The sequence below is a fragment of the Cucumis melo genome, chromosome 2 (genome assembly GCF_025177605.1).
Source record: "Cucumis melo cultivar AY chromosome 2, USDA_Cmelo_AY_1.0, whole genome shotgun sequence".
NCBI lineage: Eukaryota > Viridiplantae > Streptophyta > Magnoliopsida > Cucurbitales > Cucurbitaceae > Cucumis > Cucumis melo.
This window is the reverse complement of record NC_066858.1, coordinates 23,895,147-23,919,781: the sequence shown is the minus strand read 5'-3', so window position 1 is coordinate 23,919,781 and position 24,635 is coordinate 23,895,147. Positions and strand designations below refer to the sequence as shown.

Here is a 24,635-nt window from a genome sequence, read left to right as displayed (position 1 = left end):
ATAAATAAATAAATAAAATAGACAGCTAATTTCTTTTTCCTAAAGAAAAAGCAAACAAATATTAATTATTGAATAACAAAATTATTTCAAATGAAAAAAGTGTTTAGAAAATATTTTCAAACTATTGGTATCTATCGATATTATTGTGATAAATTTTATAAAGTTTATATATTTATAAATATTTTAAGAAGGTTTTTCAAAAATAGTAAAATACTAAAACTATTTATAAAATAGAGTTAAATTCATGAGAATGAATTAAGGGTATTTTAAAAAAGGACTTCATGTAATTATGTTTTGTGTTGTTTATTTGCGGTCAGCATATGTATTGACACATGAGACCTACGTTCAGACACGGAAACAATAGCTGCAATTTAATTGACGAGTGAAGGGACAATCAATCTGATTGTGTCCAAAAAAATAAGTCGTACAGTTATTGTTACCATTTGGATAATACTTTTAGAAAGAAAAAAAAAAGTTACATTTTATGTTACCATTACAATATGGTATAGGTTAATCCACGGTAATTATAAAATTGACAAAAATCACATTTTTTTAGTAAACGTAATTCAATTATATTTGCAATTGCGATCAACTACGATTGACCTATTAATAAAATGTAATTATAATTATACCAATTTTTATTACAAATAGGTAAATATGGCGTTAGATGAATCATATCAGACATGTTTAATGTTTGATTAGGGAGTGAGGTTCTTAAACTTACACACATATATACATACTTCGATAAATATACTATTTTAGTATCACAAACACATTTAATTCATCTTAAAAACTAATATATGCATAGCATACTATATCATTTGACTGAGTATAACTTAACAATGACACAAAATAATAACATAAACATGTTTGTAAATTAATTAAAATCAGGTTGAATCAAGTGAAATTTAAGCTAATGAACTACAACAAAATATATTAAACTCTTTTGAACTTTCACTTCTAAAAATATAAAATACAATCTAAGAGAACTTCAAGCACCTTATCTTGGACATGTTTATCTATTGACACACGACTTCTAGAAGAAATTACTTTCCTTGTTGTCAATTTTGATTCAACTCGAATGGTTCATCTTATTTTGCCAATCAGACTTGTTTTAGAAGTGAAGAGGTTATTGCTGGTTGTTGTTGAGTAATGCAGTGTATATTTCCACCTCCCAATACGATCTCTCTAGCACCTTCAACTCCAACTATCTGAAACAATCGGACATTGCAAATAACTAGTTAGAAATGGAAACACCTCAGGGAAAATGTACAATATTCAAACTACCAACACAACGGTGAGTAAATGACATAGGGCAGGGAGATTGATGCTGCATTTATGATACAGTTATAATCTAGGGATGTTATAAGCAATAATCTGTCAATAAACATGGTCAAAAATGCGCCGGTGATTAGCTCGTCGCATAAGTAGATCAGCATAAAGTGATACAACAATGTGGGAATGATTCTTGATGACCTCTTATGGCCTCTTTGTTTGCAGCAGTGTCAACTCTTTTGTCAATAACCAAAAGTACAAGGTGATAATATGAGTACTTTAACTAATTTCACTGGACAACTCACTTAATCCTACAATAATTAATTTTTAGGTAAGGTGTTACCATGGATTGAACTCATGACTTCTTAGCTATTCATTTGATAGTTAATTTAAAAATTCATTACCATATCATTCAATGCAGGGTTAAAGAGTATTTATCTATCCAGAAAATATTAAGATAATTAAGCATGGATAGTATAAAATTTCAACAATTGATCTATCTACATGTTATCAAATGTATGATAAATTGAATGCATTAAATATTACTTCATGATTTGGAAACGCTCCGGCTAGTACACGGATTGCTTCATCATCCCACTTCTGATCCCCAAATTGAGGTGCAATAATTCCTCCATTAGCAATGTAGAAGTTTACATAAGAGGCAGCCAGTCTCAGACCCGGAGGTCGTGGCTTAGCATCACCATCCTGTAACTCAAAGAGGACAAAAATCATTAAGAGGAAGGAGATCGACCTCTTGTGAGACTGTGGGTTCACTTCTAACTCTTGCATAATTAAAAGTTTTGAACTTCTAAATCCATGTAAACTCTGTTGTCTAAGAGTACACTCGTAGCATTTTATTTGTTTGAAGGGAAATAGAGTAATATCATCATGGAAGGATTGACTTAATAGTAAAGAGGGACAAGGGAATGGTCAAATAATATCATAGACACGGGAATCCTAACGAGAATATAATTGAGGAAATCGTAAAAGGAGATCAAACGAGTCTACGTCATCCCCCTAATATCATTAAAAAGTGTATATAAATGTACGAAAGAAGGGAAATAGTAAAGGGATTCCTTAAAACTCTATATTGGAAGCAAACATACAGGCAAAAAAATAAAGGTTTTTTTTTTTTTTTTTTTTTTTTTTTTGAGGTAAGGATGTACAATGAGAAACTTGAGGACATTGATTTTTTTACCTGAACGATTCCTGCAGCCTCTTCATCTGTCAAATGAAGTGGCCCTGGCACATGGAGTTTTATTATGTCCAATTTCCTACCCTTTGCATCGGTAACTTCTGAGAGAACAGAATATGCCTCTATACACCGTTCATACTGAGGATCTGTTTGATCATCAGTCCAAGATAACAGAACCACTCCAGGCTTTGCAAAACAACACATATTATCGATATGACCATTTGTATCATCATCGCCTGTTAACATTTGAAGTGAATTAAGCAACTAAATAGACAAACAAACGGGTATATCACAAAAGAACAAATAAAATCGAAGCTTACCCCCACTTAAAAACACTAAAACAGACCGTGAAGAAATTGAAAATGAACTTAAAGTAGAGATCTTATATAGATGTTGTTAAAACTACAGAACCTAGTCTAGCAAAAATGCAGGTCAAGTACCATATAGTCCACGAGGCAGCCAAATGATCTTCTTCACCCCAAGATATGCCTTCAGTATATCCTCTATCTGACCCTTTGACAGATGTGGATTTCTGTTTTTATTCAAGAGACACTCCTCTGTGGTCAGACAAGTCCCTAGAGAAAAAAGGAAAAATATGTTGTATTCACTAAATTCAATATAACAACACGGTTGTAAATGAGGTAAAAGTATCTCGATCCCACACTTGTAGTGCAGTAGGCATGGTATAGGAAAGCAGGGAAGGGAGGTTGTAACACGCCATACACATTACTCCATATCCTAGAGAAGGGGTACATTCAATTGAGAAATTGTGTGTTGGTTCTACATTTGTAAAAAGGAGGACAGACATAAATTTGACATGATATTGTGTTGTGTCTATTTTAATAACTAGTTCTTTACTAAGGTGCAAAGTCTTACTTGCTTAGTGGATGAAACTAGGTCATACGATTTGCTCGAATAAGAGAGAGAAAATGACAACACAATCCAACTAGAAGATATTGTTACCTTCTCCATCTACATGGATAGATCCACCTTCAAGAATGATTGTGTTAGGAAACCTAGGAAGTCTCTCAATATCCAGGATCTGCACTAAATCATAAAGGGGGTCAAAAGAAAAAATCAACAATATGCAGGGATGAAGAGGGAGCCAGAGAGAAGAATACACACTAACCTTCCTTGCAACTTGAAGATCAAGACTCCAATCAGCATAACAACCATCCTCGACACCTACAAAGCCAAGGCCAAGAGAGATTCCATTTCAAGAAAACAACAAGAATGACAGTTAAAGAACACTCGTATGATAGAAATTTCACCACAGGTACTGCCACTCTCTTTAAGAAAATGTGACTTTCTAAATGACTTCTCATGATGAGTTATTACCCCAGGTAAAACTGGCGATTATTTAAGAGCCCTACAGGAAAATGGTTCACGGCAACATCACTTTGATTGCCCGCAGCAGGAATAAACCACAAAGCTATAAACATTCTATTACTTTTATCATAGTACATACCATATTTACATATCTACAGCCTTACCTCCCCAACTATTGAAGTTCCAATCAATTCCTGCAACAGATTCCACTGCTGAACCAGAATTGGAAATGCTTTTCCTTACAACAAACTATGCAATAGAGAATTATTGGCAATTAGAAAGCTAAATGAGGTTGATCCAAAAATCATTAAGAAAGAAGAAACCTACCGTGGGTCCAGTATCGCGGAACCAGCAGTCATTCATTCCCATCTCAACGACCCTAATATTTGCCGGCAGCTGACTGCGTGCATTCTCCCACTGGAATATAACGAATGTAAATTTTCAAACACCTCGAGGAGGAGATATTAGTACATAATCGATTGAAACATTTTTTTCTACAAATACCTGGGAGGCACTAGCGCAGACAGTCACAGATTCAAACTTTGAGATTGCAGATGCCACCTTAACAAATACTCGTTGTCCATGGACTGCATTATCCCTCCAATTATCAGGCCGTTCCTGTAATTTCACAGGAAAACTACGCATAGTAATGAAGCGCTCAATCCATTGTTTAAATTAGAGTGACAAATTCATGGGTTTTTGTGGTTTGTTAAAGAAACCTTCAAACTTGAATGGGGTTCTAATTTGCGATTGGACAAACTAATAAGGGAGAAAACCCACAAAAAACGAAAAAGATCACCACCAACTACAAGATGCAGCCAAAGAACTCGCAAAAAATCAGAAAGAAAAAAAAAAAAAAAAAAAAACAGAAGGGGAGCGAAATGGAAAAGTGAGAATCGAAATAGAATATAAAGAGGGAATGAATGAGAACTGAGAAGGAAAGCAATAGAAGAAGCTTACAGGCCAACCCAACCAACATTGGGAATGGGGTTCCCACTCAGCAGGCATATGAAAGTGAAGAAGCGATGGGTGTCCCTCCAAATCCATGTGCGGGCAATATGCTGTCCTTCTACCTCCTCTGGTTTCAACTCCGATGAATGGCAATCGAGTAGGGGAATTTATGTGTTGATGGGTCCAAATTTGTCAGCTGAGACACGAGAAAAAGGCATGCACGGACATGACCAGTGGACCACGAGGTAGATGGCAGAGTGGCATAGAGTCGTGATGAAGGAAAGTTTCTTTCTTCTTTGGTTCGACCATAATAACTTCTCCAAGGAATCAACTTTGGTGGAAATCACTTTTTAGTATGACATAAAGTTGGAAAAAAAACGAAGCTAAGAATATAACATTATATGCTTGCTTTTATCTTCAACAGTTGCGTTTGTAGTCCAACGGTTAGGATAATTGCCTTCCAAGCAATAGACCCGGGTTCGACTCCCGGCAAACGCATATTTAATTTTCGCTATTTTTCTTTATTACGTGTTAATTTATTTATAAATTGTTACATTTACGTTTTTATTTTTGAAAAAATCTCTTATCTATTTTTGTATTTATTTATTTGTAAAATAGGTTTTCTATTTTTTTATTTGTGTATTTATTTATTTATAAATTAGGTCAAAACTAATTATTAAAGCTATCAATTTGTCACGTGTCTTGAGAAAGCAGTTGAGGATGAATTAGTAAAGTGATAGCAAAAATATAAGAAAGTATATATGTAAAATAGTAAATAAACGTACAAAAATAAGATATGAAGTACAACTAACAAGTAAAGTTTTGAAAACTAGAGAGTATAAAAAAAAATATTTAGATAGTAGAAGATGGTTATTATGGTTAATTTGCAGGTGAAATAGACCGTTCTCTGTATTAGATTTAACGATCCCTAATAATAAATTGGAGAAGTTTAAATACTTTGTATATCTTAGAGCTACGTAGATTGGTACATCTAATCATGTCCTAAAGAGAGATTTTATGGAAACTTGAATACATCCTATATATATATATGAATATCTATAATTATGTCTTCGACGTATTTCGATGTTTTCATTTGCAAGAAGACAGTATTTCGAAAAGTCTTCACTTACCATACTATTGTCTTTTGAAATCCTTACCACGTCCTTGTCTCTAAAATTGAAAAGAAAAAAATGTATGAGTTTAGATCTCTTTTGATTTAAGCCTAGAAATAGACCAATTTTAAAATATATTCTCAATGCAAGATAAATGATTCTTAGTCGGCTATTTGGATAAAGTTTTCTCTGAATTCTCATAATTAATTTCGAGATTGTTTGATGAAGTAGAGGAAGAGGTTTCAATTACAAGAGGGTTAAGAGAGAGTTATTTATTTAGTTTAGAAAGCATGGTGGAAAAAAACAATCCAAGAATTTCGATAGCCGCCTTTTAAAGTAATTCTAATAATTATTTGTCTATGTTAATCCTTTTATTCTGTCTTTGGTTTAAAGCTGTTTATGTCATGCGACGATCTAAATTAAGAATTCGTAATCAATATTATTTCCTTAAATTTATATTCACTTCATTCAAAATACGCAAGTTGACCAAGTCATGCTCGTGCTAAAAGAATGAACGAATACGAACATAAGGTAATCATATTGAAAACATTTCATAATATAGAGAGACAACCACAACAAAGAATTTTGATAAAGAAAATGATTAGAGACGGAAAAATAATTAAAAGAATAACATTAGATATTGACTACCATCCTTTGTGAATTCAAAGGAAGGGTTTACTCAATAGAGAGAAGATGATAGAGCAAGGTTAGATAATGGACATGTGGATTTTTTCCGAATCCGAAATTGTTTTATATAGTAAATACTATACCATAAAAAGATACGAAAACCGAAATAAATGAATAAAGCAATTATTTGAAAAATAAATGCATTTGATTTTATCATTCATAACGGGAGATATTTAGAAGAAAAAACAAATGAGAATGATTAGTTATGGTACAATATCTACCTACATCACCTATACCATATTCTATATTTATTTTAACATATTGGTAACTTGAAATCCTAGTCAATTTTAAGTCGAGTACTTCATTTTTGCAATTTTAAATTGATGATGAAGATTGATCTATTGTTTGTGGTGGAGAAGACTCTGTGTGAGAAATCTAACGAACATAAAAAAATTAGAGGAAAAAAAAGTATATCGAACAATTATGAAAATTAGATAAAGTAATTTTTGAAATTAAAGATTTTATACAGACTTCACATTTGGAAAGATATCACATTCGTTATTTAAGAGAAAAAAATCAAAACCTCTTTAAGTGTTGTAAATTTTGTCTTTTAGCGATTTTGTTGTAAATAATTTACTTTTATTTTCTATTTATTTAAAATATTTGAAAATATACCTATATATTATGAGTAATATTTTGGTAGTGATTTTTTTAGAAAGTTTGAACAAACAAATTAAAAGAATAGCTCATAAGACATTTTTTTTTTCACATTACAAAAATATGATAAATAATTAGATAAATCGAATAGCTATTTTAGTAAAATATAATAACATAAAATTTATTACCATAATTTTTTTTTTTTGCTATTTTTTTTGTAAACTTTTATGAAAACAGGATAGGCAGGTTAACTTTCCATATTTATGTTTGACGATAGGCCCACGCGTAGCTTCCAAACTGTGATCGTTATACCTTTTTCATTCGATTCCATCCATTTTCAAAACCTTCTCGATCATCCTCCTGCTGTCATTTTATTCCACCATCTTCGAGTGACAATCTTCCCTTTTGCAAATCCCAACAGTTGTGAAATTTGGGTAATGTTTTTCTCATCCTCGCTTCCATTTTTTACCTGCATTTGGCAATTGCATCGGCATCTCACACATGATGGGGCTAAAGGATTAACCCCCTATTCCTACAAAGAGAGGGGAAAAGTCTGTGCGAATCACTCACAACAACGCATTCAATTCCTTTGTAACTTTCTCCACCTGTCTTCCTTTTGTCCAGTCGATCGCGGTGATATTACGCTTCTTCTCAATCTTATCCTAGTACCCTCTTCAATTTGCTTTTAATCTGTTTGTTCCTTTTTAACCACCAAGTTCGATTTGATGTTCCCGCTCCTTGACACCCATTAGTTCAAAGTATCGGACCACATGTCCTTTCATTCAGACGCCCCACCATTTATGTTCACAAAAAAAGAACACCCATTTACGAAAAGGTGAATAGCCCACTTGAAAATATCCAAAAATTAGTGCTTTGCCATTCGTTTGATTTTCAGAAACCAGGCAGGAGCTACAGAAAATCTACAGCGATAACTATCGTTACTGAGAATAGTTCTTGTTCTTTCTTCCATAAGGTTTGCTTGCTGTTTTGTTTCTGTTTTGTTTCTGTTTTATGGGGTAAAGTTGTGTTAATCTGTGTATCATGTGTTGTTTGGACTCCGATTCATATTTTATGTTGAATTTGGGTTCTGGCTATGCGTAAAATTTCAGGGTTTGTGTTGTTATTTTCTTCCTTATGTGTCAAATTTTGTACTCTTTATACTGTTTGTTCTGAAAGGTGCTTTTTGTAACGTCTTAGCTGTGGCCTATGGGCTGCCTGCTTCACACCGTCTTTATGGTGCACAATAATGAGTTTTGTTTTGTATACTATTGGTCAAAATGGAGCTTGTGTTAAATTGGTTCTCCTTATTTAAGAAGTGCATTTAGCTCTAGCTTCTGTACTTGTCTCTCTGCAGCAAACAGAAAAGAAGTTTTAAATGGCTCAAGATACGTCTCCTAGCATTGAATCACCTCGGAAGCGTTCTGGCCTTTTGCGAGATCAAGTTCAGTTAGTTAAGAAGAAGGACTCAAATCGATATGAGATCCTTCCGATTCAGGATCCTCTTTCATTTGAGAAAGGTTTTTTCATTGTAATACGTGCGTGCCAGTTGTTGTCTCAAAAGAACGATGGGATAATTCTAGTAGGAGTGGCAGGGCCCTCTGGAGCTGGGAAGACTGTATTTACTGAGAAGGTGCTTAACTTTATTCCCAGCATTGCTGTTATCACGATGGATAACTACAATGATTCCAGTCGTATCATCGATGGCAATTTTGATGGTATTATTTCATTAACTAATCATTCATTATCTCAATTTGGTAAAAATTTTAACAGTATGATTGCACTGAATGTTATACCTTTGGCTTACAACTCTGTGACACCGGTCTGAAGTGTTTCAGTACTTAACACTTTCACAAGCTTTGATGATTACTTTGTTTTTCTGTTCTCCAAAGAGAGGTGGCTGGGAAACATGTAATTTTCCATTGCCATCTACAAATTCATGGAGACACAAGCTTCTCGTAAGTTTTTTAGCCTGCATTTATAATTTTCCTCGTAGGCAGTCATGGTTATGCATATATATGGACATTATCGATTACCTTGAAGAAGACATTTCATTTATACCAAATATTTTGTAATTCACCTTTGTAGTGTAATGAACGTACTATAAACAACTTTCATTCCTAGTTCTAATTTATAATAGTCATTTATGTTTTTCTTGCGTTCCTTTTAGCTAGTATGCTTGTCAATTACTTCTTGCTATTCAAGTCACTGGAATCTCTGATGACCTTTTTTACATCAGACCCACGTCTAACGGATTATGATACATTGCTGGAAAATATTAATGGTTTAAGAGAAGGAAAATCTGTCCAAGTTCCTATTTATGACTTCAAGACAAGTAGTCGCGTGGGCTACAGGTAATGTGTCAATTTAGGCTTTGTTTTATTCAGCATTTCTGCAGCTGAAAACTGTATTGCTTGAAATTTACTCGGTCACTATGTCATACCATGAATCGTTGGGTCTTGTAGTCAGATTGGACATGAAAAAAGGGTGGTTAGAGGTATAACTTCTTGCATCTTACACTAATCTTTTAAAGTTGTAGTTTCTCTCTCAACGATTGCGAATCTAGATAGTCCCTTTACTCTTAGGGTTTATTTTGTTCTCTTTTACCGTTTAACCTTCTCAGTTTTAATGGCTACTAACAGGATTCTTGAAGTTCCCGAGTCACGGATTGTCATTATTGAGGGCATCTATGCTTTAAGTGAAAAATTACGTCCGTTGTTAGATCTTCGTGTATCGGTCACTGGTGGTGTTCATTTTGACTTAGTGAAAAGGGTATTACGAGATATTCAACGAGCTGGCCAAGAGCCAGAAGAAATAATACATCAAGTTTCTGAAACGGTATTTCCCAAATGTTGGTTTTGTCATCAATCACGTGCAATAAAATTGTTGCTGGTGGTTCATATAAATTTTTCTGGATGCAGGTTTATCCAATGTATAAAGCTTTTATTGAGCCAGATCTTCAGACCGCCCATATAAGAATTATTAACAAATTCAATCCCTTTACTGGTTTCCAGAATCCTACTTACATTCTTAAGGTTTAAGTGGTTCACTGCTTCAACTTTAACAGTTCTCCTTGAAATTATGACTTGTAGTCTTCATGAGTTGGGTTCATCTTCTGGTTACAGTCAACGAAAGCAGTAGCTGTGGATCAAATTAAGGCTGTTATATCTGAAAATCACAAGGAGTCTACTGAGGAAACTTATGACATTTATCTTCTACCTCCTGGTGAAGATCCTGAAGTGTGTCAATCCTATCTGAGGATGAGGAATAGGGATGGAAAATACAATCTCATGTTTGAGGTCATATTAACTAAAGCTATATAACTGAGTTCCTTTGAGCTATATATTCTGTAGTCCATGCGTATTTATGCAGGTCTGAGTCTGGATGCACATGCCACATCAGAAACTTTAATCTCTTTTTTGTTTCCCTTATTTTTATTTGTTTATTTGATCAGTTAATATGAACTTCCATGGAAAATAATTAAAAAGATGAGGAAAGTTGCATTGCATATCAGTACTTTTATTCTTTTTACTTTTTTTGTTAATGAGCTACCTATTAGCTGCTCATATTGACATATATTATTTCTCTCTCCTTTTCTTCAGGAGTGGGTTACAGATATTCCATTCATAATTTCACCTAGAATAACTTTCGAAGTTAGTGTGCGCCTTCTTGGAGGGCTTATGGCACTTGGATACACAATTGCAACTATACTTAAAAGAAGCAGCCACATATTCTCTGATGATAAGGTGTGTATAAAGATCGATTGGTTGGAGCAACTTAACCGAAAATACATTCAGGTACATTGTGTATTCATTATCCATGCTGCTTTAGATAGTAGTCTGACTGTTTCTGCAGTACAGTTTATCTCTTGATGAAAGGACATTGTTATGTTTTAAATTTTTGTGCATCAACACTACTTTTTCCGTTCTGTATAAAGTCCTCTCATGCTGTGTTTAGATCGTCTGTTTGGGAGGGGTTCTTCCAGTTTGATGAAAGGAAAAGAAAAAAAATAACCTATAGCTTTCTTTCTACATTAGTTCCATTGTGAAGGGATTCCACATTAGTTATATAGGTTTCACGAGCTTCTTTATCTTTCTTTTTCTTTTATTAAGGAGTTAGGCATCTTAACTTTTATCCTGTTTTCTGCCGATTCCTCTGTTTATTAAAAGTCCCATTTCCTACCTTAGAAGAAAAATAGGATTTTGGTCCTTGCCGTTGGACGATTTGAGTTTGATCTTTAAAGTATGACTTTTGTATACGTTTCTTTGAACATGTAAATTGAGAAAGATGCCAAAAATATCATTTTTTAATTAAAAGAAAACCCCGAACCATGTAGGAAAGGTTTTTTTCCTTTTCCATTTGTAGATATTAAACTCCTAGATATGAGATATATTAAAATGGGGCAATTTTTAACCCTCCAAGTATCTGATTTTAGTTACTTACTAGTTTTTTCCCCAATAGTTAGTTACTTCTTTTTTCCCCAATAACTAAAGGAGTGACTTGCATGATTATCTGCTATTAGCCAAAATTTTCAGTCACACAAGTATGACAGTACCACGTATACAACTAACTTGCTGAATGTTGGATAAAGGTGCAAGGAAAAGATCGGGTGCATGTTAAATGCGTTGCTGAGCAGTTGGGTTTGGATGGTTCCTATATCCCTCGAACTTATATTGAACAGATACAGTTAGAGAAGCTTGTTAATGATGTTATGGTAAGATATTTGCAATTCAAGGCAAAAGATTAAGCAGATTGTTACCTGCAGTAAGTCTGATGGGATCATTTGTAGGCCTTGCCAGATGATTTAAAAACCAAACTCAGCATAGACGATGAGTCACTTTCAAGTCCAAAGGAGGCACTTTCCCGAGCTTCTGCAGATAGGAGAAATAAGTACCTTAACCGGTACCATTCTACTTTTGCAACTGTTGGACGTACTTATTAGAAACTTAGAAAATTGAGATAAACAAAAAGATCTAATATAAAGTTGGTTGAAAATAATCTCTGGTTGATCAAAGGGTGTGATCGCTCATGTAGTTAGATATATATGCATCTATTTATCTATATGTATAATGTAATATTATATCTAAGAAACATAGCTTCACTGTAGTTCTGTACAAATTTAGGCTTATCTTATTGGTGCAGCATTGAAAAGTGAAGATGTTTACTTGTTCATTTGATTCTTATGGAATGATACTTGAAGTGCTTAATTTACATATTTTGGATCCTTATTTATATTCGACATCATTTCTAGTGGCTTATCACAATCATTTTCAAATCGGAGGGACAAGACCTTGTCAAAGCTTACAAAGCTTGCTGTTAATAATAGGAGATTTGATGTGAGGGCTCCAGATTCCCCTGCAGTAGTCTCTAACCAGGTAAATGTTTTTCTGCATCAACATAATCTTATTCACGTGGTTTATATACTTTCATTGTTTTTTTTTTTTGCTTGTAAAGAAGACGAAATAGGATAGTGGAGGAAGATAATGGATCTTGTTATTCGTCGAAAAACTTCTCTATCTGTCTAAGGCTTTTTAGTTCTATTACTTAATAGGATATCTTTTTGGCAAAATCTAAGAGCTTTAACGACCTCAATTTTTTAAGCGTTGTAGACTTAGAAGCGAACAAAATCCCACCATTGTGAAAATATGGAAAGACGATGACTTAACAGTAAATTGAATGTCATTTCATCATTTCTAGAACATAGTGACAAAGAACTATGAATCAAACGATTGAATATCAGAGTGCAATTTGATCAGCCATAAATAAAGGATGAATGTGTTAGTTAAAGCTTTTGACTCAAAGAAGAGATAGATATTGATTTAGTTTCTTGATTGACAATATTTCTAAATGGTAAAGGCAGTTCTTAGCTGAATATTCTGATCGATCTCAAAATCTTTCAGGGAGCTATTACTCAACTTTCAGAACAAATTTCTACCCTCAGTGAGAGAATGGATGAATTCACAACTCGAATTGAAGAGCTGAACTCCAAGATATGTACCAGAAAAGTTTCTGCTAGTCAGCAAAACTTGGTTTCACAATCCGATGCGTGTAACAACGGCTCTGGGGCAACTTCAATTTTCATATCCGGCTTGAGCAATGGTGCCTTAACCGGATCGCTACTCCCTCATTCTTCATCGTCCTCCCAATTAGCCAAGGAGTCTCCCTTGCTAGAAGAGGTATTTTGCTTATCACTTGTTTTCTTCTATGGGTTTAGTATTCAAGCTGAGGAAGTTTGATTTTTGTGCTTCCCTTTAACACTTATCTAGATACAAAACATACAACGAGCGCAACGTCAGATTATTCTCCAAGTTGACAATTTGAGCAATCTTCTCCGAGAGCACTCGAGTGAAAGGAGTCGTCGGGAAAAAGATGAGGGGAGGTGGAGGATTACTGATCTTGGATCCATCAGCACCCCAGTTTTGCTAACACTTGCAATTGGTAGTGTAGGTTTACTCTTGTTCAAGAGCATGACTTCTCGTAAATAATTCGATATGATTGACACAGATTGGTTTGAAAATGATGACAAATTCTGTATAATCTAGTACTCATCTAGTAGGTATTAGTTAATGTGTTTGGTGTCGTAAAAAACACAATAGGACTAAATTGATAATTTATTTAAGATTGAACCTTGAATTCAATAATATAAAAATATACCGTCAAAATTCTAGAACATACAATTAGTTATTAAATTGGAGTCGTATGATAAATGCTATAAATTGTAATGTTACGAGCACTAAGACTAACAATATTCTTTTTCTCAATATTTTTCAGTCTGCTGCAAAGTATTGTGTGTAGTTCTTATTGTATAAGCTATCATTGATAACTAGAAAACTTCAGGAGAAACTACCAGCTTTTACATGTTATTCATTAGTTGATATGTACCTCAAAAGAATATATGAGACATGCCATATCTTATGCCATCTCACTCTAATTTCTTTTTCTTCCTTCATTTTGACTTATATATTATTATCAATTATATTTTGAAGATTGTATATTTTGTCTCTCTAGATTGTACATGAGATTATCTTTCAAAACAATAAAATATTTAATAATATTATTGAAAATGGTAGACCTTGTTTTTAACATTTTTTGTTTTTAATTTTCATTTATTTATTCGATTTTTTTTCTAAAAGAAAAATAAAAACTCAGACTTAAGTTTGTTTGACTTTTTTATATTTGGGTCCAGGCCAGTTCAATCCGCCTGACCTATAATACTTTGACTAATATGATTTTTTCTAAAAGTAAATTAGATGAAAAAGTAAATTTGAAAAAATAAAAAAACCAGCTTGACCAAAGGATAGTCTCGATAAGTAGAATAAAAAATGTTGCAGTATGACACACAAGCGAGGTTACGAAAAAATCGACAATCCTCGATTCACTTTCTTCTTTCATTTAGTTATTGAGGCTATGTATAGTTTTTCATCGTTTGGCAATCTATGATTGATTTTTTTTTTTAATAAACAGTGCTAAAAATGTATCCAAAAAAGCTTATTAATAGTATTAATGTTTATAGGTTTTATTTTCAAAAGTCAAACCATTTGTTGAATAAAAGAAGTTAATGATAGGAAACTCTCTATTTTCAAAACTTTGTTTAATCAATTTTACTTTCAAATATCCTTAATTTAAAAATAAATAGAATAAAAAAATTTGAGAACTAATTTGATTTAATTTAGACACCAAATATAAAAAGTATAGTGAGAAAAAACAGAACTCCTTTAATAATCATTTAATTTTTAATTTTAAAATTTTAAGTCTATAAACAATTATTTTGAACTAAATTGTTCTTTAGATATTTATTTTTGACTATAAAAGTATTTTGGTTTAAATTTGATTGAATTGAATTTATCTAACATGTAATAATTTTATTTAATTAGTTTTTGTATAATATTTTTCGTATTAAACTTTAAATGTTTTTTTTTAAATAATGCTATTTTTAAAAGTAATGTAAAAAAGTATTAAAAGTATAGTATAGGAAAGTCGTTGATACAGCTAGGTGGTTCTACTACTTGAATGAATTAACCTGCATAGACCCGACATCCTTTTTTTATTATATGTACATTATATTAAATATTCTAATTTTCACATTTCAATTTACAAGAATATCTTTCATCCGATATTCGTAATACTTTTAACAAAAATTAATAAGAGAAATTAAATCAATATTAAATAAGAAGATTGAAAACTGAGATTCGAAGATTATAATATTTAAAGAAAAAGGTGTGGGGTTGCCGCTATCTCATGGAAGTTGTGGACTCATCTACGCCCAAGAGGGAGTGCACGACTTCACTTGAGTCCGCTGTTCTATAGAATTTTTGTCTATAGTTTTTTAGAATATTCTATTTTTACATTATTTTTTAAAAAACGATTAAAGAAAAATATTGTCGTGGAAAAATAAAAAATAAAAAATAAGAAAAACGAAGCCCTAGCCTCCAACATCTTCTTCTTCTTCATCTCCTTGAAGCCGCCGACCACCCCGCCTCCTTCTACTCAGTTTCTCGATCAGCTACAGTCGTAAAGTCTTCATCAACTTCTAAAAAGTCAACCATGCCGACCGTAAGCGTCGGAAGAGATCTTCTTTTTGCTGCCATTGGAAGAAGTTACAGTGAGTTGCCGTTTTCCCTATGTCACGTTGTTCATTCATGCATTCTGTTCGTTTTTTTTTAAATTTTCTTTTCTGTTTCATTTTCATTTCTTAGCGCAGGAAGAGTTTGAAGAGCTATGCTTTAGGTTTGGAATTGAGCTTGATGACGTTGTAAGTGCCTTGCTTTGTTTTCGTTATTAGCTCACCGCTGTTTTTGTTTGTCTAATTGACGACAACCATGATTTGGATGGAAATTTTCTTTTTCACTTTGTGTTGGTGGCTGTATAGACGACGGAGAAGGCGATTATTAGGAAAGAGAAGCATTTGGAAGAAGAAGCGGATGAAGATGAAGAAGTCATCTACAAGATTGAAGTCCCCGCGAATAGGTGCATTTCCTCGTTTTGATATTGCTTTTTGGGATAATTCTTTGGTTATTCTTGTATTATAAGTTTGTAAAACATACGATTGATCTAATTTTCGTCTAAAAGATTTTTTTTTTTAATCTTTTTGTAAATTTGCCTGCAATGGGTTCGTTTTGAGTTTTTAATTATTTTTTTTCCCAAAAATAAAAAACCTCTGTAAATATTATTGGAGATTATAAAGCTATTTTAACGTTGTAATTGTAGGCATCTGGGACATAACCGGTAAATATAATGTTTTGTAGATACGATTTGCTATGTCTGGAAGGGCTGGCACAAGCACTGCGCATTTTTAATGAGCAGGAGGACACACCCAGATATACATTAGCCAATATCAGCAAAGAATCTATGCATAAAATGCATGTAAAACCGGAGGTATGGTTTCCATTTGAACATGTAATTACTGCCAACGATTTCAACTTATTTCTATTGGTATGAAACTTTCAACTTTCACAGACTTCCATGATCCGTCCTTTCATCGTTTGTGCTGTTTTGAGAGACATGACTTTTGATGAAGCAATTTATGATAGTTTTATTGATTTGCAAGAGAAACTTCATCAGAACATATGTCGGTAAGTTTTGCATATGTTTATTATATTCTTTTTGCTAGGTCAGTTTTAGACTGCACTGTTCGTTCTTCCTCTTTTTCTTGTTCTATTTTATTTGCACTGTAAGAATTCTCTCAAGAACTTTGTTTACTTTGTTTTAGACGGAGAAGTCTCGTCGCCATTGGAACTCACGACCTGGATACACTTGAAGGCCCCTTCACCTATGAGGTGGGCTTTCCTTGTGCTTGTATTCTTGGGAGAATATATATTCTATTTCTAGCTGTGGGTCTAGCTGAATGATCTGTGTAGCATTATATTGGATGGCTTTTGACTATTCCATTGGTACATTTTACTTAGTTGGACCCCTTCTTTTTAGTTGGGGTGTTTTGGTGGGCTGTTTTTTTTTTTTTTTGTAAGCCCTTGTATTTTTTCATTTTTTCTCAATGAAAGCTGTTATTTCTATAAAAGAAAATTCTATTGGATGGCCAAAAGACATTGTCTGCGTTTATTTACAACAGATCCCAGTTTCTTGTAACATATCTGGAAAATTAAGATGTGTAGCCTTGGGACAATAATGAAAAACTAATAAAGACTGCTGTTGTAGTGCAATACTATAGATTATGCTCTTCTTCTCTATCTTTTGTGAAATTCTGGTGGTGGTGGATACTTATTTGTTTCAGTGCTTGTAGTTTCTAATGTTGCCATTCTCGCTTTTATCTTGCTCTTCAGGCTTTGCCACCTACAGCTATAAACTTTGTGCCTCTGAAACAGGTAAAATCTATCATCCCCTCAGAACAAGTTTTTTCCTCCTTTTTATCCATTATTGAGTTTGACTACAATGAGTCTTTCAGATTTCCCATCAATATCTTGTATGTGAACTGATTCTTCTTGCTTTCTTTTTGCCTTCCCTCTGTCTCTTTTGAAAGTCAACTTTTGTGATTGAAATGAATAGAAACATAGAATATCTACTTTCTGAACCTTTTTAGAAGTGATTCCAAAATAGCCCTTGTTGAAGATTTCTTCTTTCTTAGTCGAGACCTCCTTCGACTGTTTAATTGTTGATAGGAAAATGAGATATACTGTGCCACTTCAACCTTTGACCTATTTTAGAATACAGTACTGAAATGCTTTTCTAATGAACTTTTCTTATCTTGTATTTATGCTGCAGACAAAGAATTTCAGAGCCGATGATCTAATGGAGTTCTATAAAGTAAGTGCCTTAATGAAAGTATCTGTTCTTTCTGCTTGTAGATGTATTAGTGTGAACCAAGACTTTGAACTCAATTATTGAAGAATTTGTCTTATTTTTTTGAATCATAATCATTACAACCTAGGGACCTCTATTTAAAGGTTACAGACCAGCCTCTGATGCTTAACGAAGCCAAGCCTTAGAAAACAGTAACAATTTAAGTAATAACTCTTGATAAAAATAAAACTGAGGAAAATTTAAAAGCAGAACAATATTAAATGTTCAAAACTGAATAATATTGAACTAAGATGCTGAAACAAAAAACTAAGAAAAACAAGTCACAAACTATGTCGTGTATATTTATTAGGTTTCCTGTTTCTAAAATATTCCTAACCATTGGACTACAAACACCCTCCTGTTTCTAACATTGATGTCAATATATTTTGATTCATGTTTTTCCATGCACGTCTGCAGTCAGATTTGAAGCTGAGGAAGTACGTGCCCATAATAGAAAAGTCACCTGTATATCCCATTTTGTATGACCGCAACAGGTATACTACCACTACATTTTCTTGTGTTTGAACTAGTTATAGATATTCTAGAACTTAACTGGTGGGATTTACTTGTTCTTACCGAAAAGATATGCTCTTTATGGATTTTTATTTTTATTTGTAGTTAATTTTCTTTCTTTTGTTGACAAATGTTGTAGTTTTAGTTGTTTTTACGTTTATTTATTTTGGGCCTTTCCGAGCAAATAACCAATTTCCCATGGTTTGTTTTCTTGTTCCTACATTTTTGTTGGTACTCATTCTTTCTATCCTTCTTTTTTTCTTTGTTGGGGGGTTAATAAACAGCATCGAATGATCCTTTCTAGAACATCATTGTGACACAAGAACCAATTGAAGATAGCATTTTTATTTTGTCTTCCATTTCTCTGTATTGTATTCAACTCTTTAATTGGTAATTTTATTAACGATATGTTGCCAATGACTATATTGTGTGGACTTGCTTCTTAATGAGATTTTCTTTGATTTGGCCAGACAGCATGGCTGTAGGGAAATGATTCAGGAGTTCCTTAGCCTTCCTTTAGGGAGAAACAAAAGTTTTTTTATGCAAGCGGGGGTGTGTCAATCTTGTGGGGTCTTTGGGGAGAGAAGAACATGGAAAGGGCTTAATCCTTTTTGATGTTTTGACCCTTGCTAAATTCCACGTTTCCTTGTGGGCTTCAGTTACTAAGTTCTTTTTATTATAAGTTTATTTTTTAAAATAAATAAATATATAATTATTCTGTTAGTTTTATTTTGCTTGCTTGGAGACCCTTCTGATAGGATGTCTTCATCTTTTTATGCCATTATATCTTTCACTTTTCTTAATGAAAGCTTGGTTAGTCATTAAAGAAAGGAAATTGTTGTTGAAATGTAGTAGTATGATGGTTTTTTGCAAGTTAAAAATTCAATAACAGATTTTTCTGATGAAAGTTTTTAATTGAGAACTGCTCTAACATAAAAAATATCATGTTTTGAAATAAGTTGAGCTCCTTGCTTGCAGAACTGTTTTGTCTTTGCCACCAATTATCAATAGTGCACATTCAGCTATTACTTTGAAGACAAAGAATGTGTTTATTGAATGCACCGCGACTGATCTGACAAAGGCAAATATTGTCTTGAATACCATGGTAAGAAATTTTTTTGCTGTGGAATGAATTTATTTATGATGTTAAGTAATCTCTAATTTTTGGATTTTTTCTTTTAATCTTCTTAGGTAACTATGTTTTCAACGCTGTGCAAAAAGAAGTTTGAAATTGAACCAGTTGAAGTGATATATCCGGATGGCAGGTCGTGTATTTATCCAGAAATATCTCTCTACAATATGGAAGTTTCTCTGTCTTATATCAATAAATGTATTGGAGTCTCATTGGAGACAGAAGAGGTAGTTGCATAAGCTTATTAATGTATAATGCATATATCTTCTGTCAGTTAGTTCCAATATCATCATATAGAAGTTTTTCAAATTTCATTTTTAGCCATACAGCTGGCTTAACTCTGCTTCAGTAATGTCTTATATCGGGACAGGGACTTGTGATAGAATCAATAATTTATGATCTCTTTGCAACCATGTTTTCTTTAGGCTTGAATTTTTCATATATTTATATATATTGTGCTGAAGTTTTCTTCTGGGCTTGAGTTTATCATTTTACTTTGGTTCTGTGCAAATGCAAAACTATAAAATCTTATAAGACAATGTTAGGTTGTTCAACGTAGTCATGAATCATGATGGTTCAATTTTCTTTGTTTTTTATCCAAAGAACAAAAAAATAAATTTCAACCATAGCATGCCTTCAATTGAAGGTTCCAATTCTAAGCAATTGCAGAATGAGGGGAATTGTTGATTAGGTATATGGGTTCAGTGGACTGGATATAGTATAGCTTGTGATATTTTACAATTTTCCAGGTTATCAGTTTGTTAAATAGGATGCAATTGCACGCTGAACAGTCAGCATCTGGTGACAAATCTAGTCTAACTATATCTGTGCCCCCAACAAGGAGTGATGTGCTACACCCATGTGATGTCATGGAGGTAAAAATAGTAAATAGGAGATAACCTTGTGAATGCATGTTTGTACATATTTATATGCACCTTGCTAATAGCTTCTGATCATGTAAATTCTTTTCTAGGATGTTGCTATTGCTTATGGGTATAATAATATCCCGAAGAGTAAACCAGCATCTTTGCAGCCTCTAACATTAAATGAGTTCAGTGACCTTATTAGAGGAGAGGTACATATTAGTAATAGTTGATTTTATTTTTCCCTGTTTGCTCTGTTTATATAACTTTTCTTGCTCATCATTTTGTTACATTCACTTGTTTCTGTTTAGATTGCAATGAGTGGGTTCACGGAGGTACTTACGTGGATTCTATGTTCTTATAAAGAGAACTTTGCCATGTTAAAGCGTGAAGATGATAAATCTACTGCAGTTGTCATTGGAAATCCTCGTTCAACTGATTTTGAGGTTTGTTAACCCCATCTGGGTTTTTGATCAACTTGGCCTTGGGATACCGATCTGAATATGAAACATGCTAGAAATTATTTCAACTACAAACATTTGGTGCTTTTACAAAGTTTTGCAGTTTTTCAACATTGCCAGGTTGTCCGAACCAGTCTTATGCCTGGTCTTTTGAAAATTGTTGGACATAATAAGGATCACCCAAAGCCCATAAAGGTACATGTTTCAATTTTCTGTTACTGTTTACTGCTTTTTTTACTCTTTTTTTTTTTTACAACTTGAAGGTGCGAACCAACTGTGGTCATTTGTGTTAAAAATATTGGTGCAGACACTTGGGATTAATACACACGCATGCTTCAGCGTATAGATATTCTGAAGTTTATAATTGGCAATTATACTAAATAAAGAGTGTATAAAATTTACATAATATTTATTGCATTTTGACGTTTCCTGTGGATTGTTTTCATGCTGTGGCCGCAATAGTAGGTCAAATGGTATGAAATAAGCTAATACTCCCTTGTTCTTGGGTCAGAATGATAGAGTTTATTTGTCATGGTGATGTGAGCTGCGACTGTTATGTGGGTTTAACCCCCAATGACAATTAGGAGCTGAAAAAGTTGTAAAGTTCACAGTTTGGACTCCCAGTTGAGATGGTCACTTCTTGGAGAAGGAAAGATGAGAAGTTTGAGCAGTTCTTTTTATTAAGTCTTAGAGTTGAGGCCAAGTTAGTTGATAAAATGGGTCTCTTTATCTTCATTATTCTTATATGTTCTATTCATTGGCTATTGATTGCTGAAGCATGCTGATGTGTGGTAGAAAATTTATATAGGTTCTTAGGAAGAGATGGTTTTTGGCTTTTCCTTCTTGTGTTTTTCTCTTACTCCTTTATACTTTTATGCTTAAGTCTATTTTCTGAAGAAAAAGATGGTTTAGGAGTTTCCCCACTTGGATAGGCATTCTTTAATGTCTGGGAATGATTTCTGTAATTTATTTTTACAACTGTTCATATTTGTATGTTATCTTATGATGATCTGTTTCATGATATCATTAAAGGTGCAGGTAGGTTAGCTTTGCCCTTATGAATAATATAAAAGCAACGATATCTGTTTATTAAGCTATTGTCTGAATACATTTTTTGAAGACTTGTTTGTTTTAAAGTTAAACTTTAAAAATGCGTAGGAAGTTAAATTGTCTGTCAACTTTTTTGTTCTAGATATTTGAAGTTGGTGATGTATCATTGCTGGATGATTCAAAAGATGTTGGCGCTAGAAATCATCGTTATCTTGCTGCTCTATATTGCGGTGCCAATTCTGGATTCGAAGTAAGAATCTAAATAGAAGTCCATTGTTTTTAAATTTACTATTATTTACCGTCTATCTAACATCTAGACATGTTTTATTTTATTTCTGCAAAAATGTTGGTGAATTTATTATAAAATGAATAGAACGTTGGAAGAATGATTAGTTAAAAAAAAGAGAGATTTTTTATGAAATTAGACTGAGGTACAATTTCTGATATATAATTTCTAGAAAAAATACCGCAACAATCATTTATCTTTTAAAGTTAGCGTTTGTATCATGATGAGAGAGTTTCTCTTTTTGTGTATTCATATATACTGCATTTTTCTATGTCATACATATTACATTGTTTTCCAAAGTAATAAACTGTTCTTATAAACCATCTTCTTTTCTTCTGTTGTGTGTGCCTTTTTTTCTGTGGCCATCTTTCTCAATTGGTAACTTGTAATCCATGGCAGAGTGTGTGTGTGTGTGTGTTATTTTTTAATTATTATTTTTGATTTTTCAGTTGATTCATGGTTTGGTTGACCGAATGATGGAAGTCGTGGGAGCTCCTTTTGTCTCAGTTGGCGATGATACTGGGTATTACATAAAATGTTCAGATGTAGGTGAATTGTTTTGCTCATATGCTATTTCACAGTGGGAAACTTAGAATTGACTCTGTTTCTTGGTCTGAATTTTGTTTATTTGTTGTGTAGAACCCGGAGTTTCTTACTGGTAGACAAGCTCACATCATTTATAAAGGAAAGAAAATTGGCACTTTCGGAATTGTTCATCCCGAGGTAGCACCACCTCTTGGAATTAAGCTTTTTAACAAACCCCGCGACCATGATATCGATAATACACATATAGTTGGTATTTGCATGATACCATACTAATACTGATATATCTCTTGTTTGACATCAGGTTTTGGAGAACTTTGACATTCCCGATCCATGTTCCTTAGTTGAAGTTAACATGGAGAGCTTTTTATAGCATTGATTCCACAGTCGATGATACGAGTAACTAAACCTTGCTCTTCCTTTTTATTTTTTCAAGTATAGTCCTTTCGTTTTCTTATTCAATTTAATGGAGATTATATAGCTAGAATAGGGCGGAGCTTAGGATAATAAAAAGAATGCGGAGTCAAGTAAAAGTGTATTTCGGAAAGATTTTAAGAACTTTAAAGTCACTCCCAAGCACATTTTTAAACAATGACATTACTTTCTCCATAACCTGAAGTAGGTATGCTTTCTTGGTTGCTGTAGGTTTTGAGGTTTTTCTCAGCTAACTCTCTTCCAAACAACACACGTTCTGTGTTTCGAGAACTCGAAGGCTGTCTCGCTTCAACTTTTAATCCCTCATCTAAAGAACCACACTCAGAAACTTTGGCCATTTGTGGTGTAATTGTATGCCAAAACGTTGGTTCACTCTCCATTAAAGTTTTTAACATTCATTGTCATGATTTCAGGCAGACTAATTTTTGGTATTTAATATACAACGGTCTATATTTCTTCACTCCTTTTTCAATTTTCATCCAATTGTTTGTGTTATATAGTTTAGGGCTGGGTCTTGATTAAGCAAATTAATAAACAACTTCGATCTTTAAAGGCTGATTTCATTTGTGATCATCTTGTAAGAGTTAGTTAAGTTGGTTTCTTATGAAAAATATGTTTTTTTTAACTTTAATTTCAGTTTAGAAGCTCAACTTGTAGTTAATTTGAATTTCTTGGGTACATTTTTATCCTATATGGTTGCAATTACTATACATCTTATATTTAATAAGACCGAAGCTACATGGAGTATAGCAAATATTTCGATTAAATGTTAATTTACCAATTGTGTGATCCCATCCCAACTCAAACCTATATATATCAAAGCTAAATCATAGCACATTAAAATAATACTTATGCCAATGTTGTATTCCCTTTCAAACTATAAATCTCCCAAGCTTTTTCAGGAAAAATAAGAATTAGAGATGAAATGAAATACTTGAGGATGCCATTCATTGAAGCAACTCCTATGATATGCTGTTTTAGGATTTGGTGGCTTCCCTTTTTTATGATTCTTCAATGGAGCTGAACTTTTCTCAGCCTCTTTTATAATTTCATGAAACTCCATTGGCCCTCCACATGGAACTCTCGTGATTCTCAATGGGCGTAATCCACTTATACTTTTCTTGTCATTAATTTCTATAGCCATTCTATCAGGAATATTTCTATAGCCATTCTATCAGGAATTGTGAATGATATCCCAAACTTGATTTGATGCAAAGTTCTTACCTCCTCCATTCTTTCCTTCGAGGCCTCTTCAAGCTTCTCTTTTAGCACTCTAAATCGTTTTGCTATCGTTCGAGCTTGGTCCCTCTTCTTCATCTTTGTGTTTTTGTTTCTTGTTTTGACCATGGTTGGGGTGAAGATTTTGAGTGCAGAAATGGAAATTTTCAAGCTGTATTATAAGAAAATTCAAGGGG

The 24,635-nt window shown here is 33.2% G+C and overlaps 3 protein-coding genes and 1 non-coding gene across 9 annotated transcripts; 3 read left to right on the top strand and 1 right to left on the bottom strand.

The window, feature by feature from the left end:
- Positions 1–856: 856 nt before the first annotated feature.
- Positions 857–5,071, bottom strand: LOC103494084 (agmatine deiminase). 2 transcript variants are annotated; one of them, XM_008455110.3, is made up of 10 exons: positions 4,760–5,071; positions 4,304–4,417; positions 4,127–4,216; positions 3,964–4,048; positions 3,600–3,655; positions 3,434–3,512; positions 2,911–3,045; positions 2,474–2,706; positions 1,822–1,980; positions 857–1,211 (listed from the first exon to the last, which is right to left on the bottom strand). In XM_008455110.3, the coding sequence occupies exons 1-10, from the start codon at positions 4,844–4,846 to the stop codon at positions 1,104–1,106; spliced, it is 1,146 nt and encodes a 381-aa protein (XP_008453332.1). In that variant the 5' UTR covers positions 4,847–5,071; the 3' UTR covers positions 857–1,103. The 2 variants fall into 2 exon arrangements, with proteins under 2 accessions (XP_008453332.1, XP_050937003.1); XM_051081046.1 differs by having other exon boundaries at positions 4,304–4,436; positions 4,760–5,065.
- Positions 5,072–5,176: 105 nt separating this feature from the next.
- On the top strand, positions 5,177–5,248 carry TRNAG-UCC (transfer RNA glycine (anticodon UCC)). Its single transcript has one exon. It is a non-coding gene; the product is annotated as a tRNA-Gly (tRNA).
- Positions 5,249–7,472: 2,224 nt separating this feature from the next.
- Positions 7,473–13,680, top strand: LOC103494085 (inorganic pyrophosphatase TTM1). Of its 3 annotated transcripts, none has more exons than XM_008455111.3 (12): positions 7,473–8,119; positions 8,501–8,861; positions 9,383–9,497; positions 9,786–9,981; positions 10,065–10,178; positions 10,269–10,442; positions 10,746–10,940; positions 11,735–11,857; positions 11,933–12,045; positions 12,395–12,518; positions 13,044–13,319; positions 13,410–13,680. In XM_008455111.3, the coding sequence occupies exons 2-12, from the start codon at positions 8,522–8,524 to the stop codon at positions 13,626–13,628; spliced, it is 1,989 nt and encodes a 662-aa protein (XP_008453333.1). In that variant the 5' UTR covers positions 7,473–8,119; positions 8,501–8,521; the 3' UTR covers positions 13,629–13,680. The 3 variants fall into 3 exon arrangements, with proteins under 3 accessions (XP_008453333.1, XP_050937002.1, XP_008453334.1); XM_051081045.1 differs by lacking the exon at positions 7,473–8,119 and adding an exon at positions 8,974–9,101 and having other exon boundaries at positions 8,731–8,861; XM_008455112.3 differs by lacking the exons at positions 7,473–8,119; positions 8,501–8,861 and adding an exon at positions 8,876–9,101.
- A 1,706-nt stretch (positions 13,681–15,386) lies between these two features.
- On the top strand, positions 15,387–23,680 carry LOC103494086 (phenylalanine--tRNA ligase beta subunit, cytoplasmic). Of its 3 annotated transcripts, none has more exons than XM_051081043.1 (20): positions 15,387–15,745; positions 15,840–15,895; positions 16,013–16,110; positions 16,389–16,518; positions 16,600–16,715; positions 16,853–16,919; positions 17,421–17,462; positions 17,860–17,901; positions 18,355–18,431; positions 19,429–19,555; positions 19,642–19,809; positions 20,332–20,457; positions 20,556–20,657; positions 20,757–20,891; positions 21,027–21,101; positions 22,099–22,206; positions 22,692–22,787; positions 22,882–22,965; positions 23,090–23,184; positions 23,431–23,680. In XM_051081043.1, exons 1-19 carry the CDS (start codon positions 15,688–15,690, stop codon positions 23,156–23,158), a joined length of 1,776 nt encoding a protein of 591 aa, XP_050937000.1. In that variant the 5' UTR covers positions 15,387–15,687; the 3' UTR covers positions 23,159–23,184; positions 23,431–23,680. The 3 variants fall into 3 exon arrangements, with proteins under 3 accessions (XP_050937000.1, XP_050936999.1, XP_050937001.1); XM_051081042.1 differs by having other exon boundaries at positions 15,518–15,745; positions 23,408–23,680; XM_051081044.1 differs by having other exon boundaries at positions 15,532–15,745; positions 15,845–15,895.
- Positions 23,681–24,635: the final 955 nt, after the last annotated feature.

Coding starts and splice junctions, on each gene's coding strand:
- LOC103494084 (XM_008455110.3), bottom strand. CDS start 4,846: ATGGATTTGGAGGGACACCCATCGCTTCTTCACTTTCATATGCCTGCT. Junction 4,049..4,126: donor TCCGCGATACTGGACCCACG/GTAGGTTTCTTC, acceptor TCTATTGCATAG/TTTGTTGTAAGGAAAAGCAT. Junction 3,513..3,599: donor ATCTTCAAGTTGCAAGGAAG/GTTAGTGTGTAT, acceptor GATTTAGTGCAG/ATCCTGGATATTGAGAGACT.
- LOC103494085 (XM_008455111.3), top strand. CDS start 8,522: ATGGCTCAAGATACGTCTCCTAGCATTGAATCACCTCGGAAGCGTTCT. Junction 12,046..12,394: donor AGAAATAAGTACCTTAACCG/GTACCATTCTAC, acceptor CATCATTTCTAG/TGGCTTATCACAATCATTTT. Junction 12,519..13,043: donor CTGCAGTAGTCTCTAACCAG/GTAAATGTTTTT, acceptor AAAATCTTTCAG/GGAGCTATTACTCAACTTTC.
- LOC103494086 (XM_051081043.1), top strand. CDS start 15,688: ATGCCGACCGTAAGCGTCGGAAGAGATCTTCTTTTTGCTGCCATTGGA. Junction 19,810..20,331: donor TCTCATTGGAGACAGAAGAG/GTAGTTGCATAA, acceptor ACAATTTTCCAG/GTTATCAGTTTGTTAAATAG. Junction 20,892..21,026: donor CTCGTTCAACTGATTTTGAG/GTTTGTTAACCC, acceptor CAACATTGCCAG/GTTGTCCGAACCAGTCTTAT.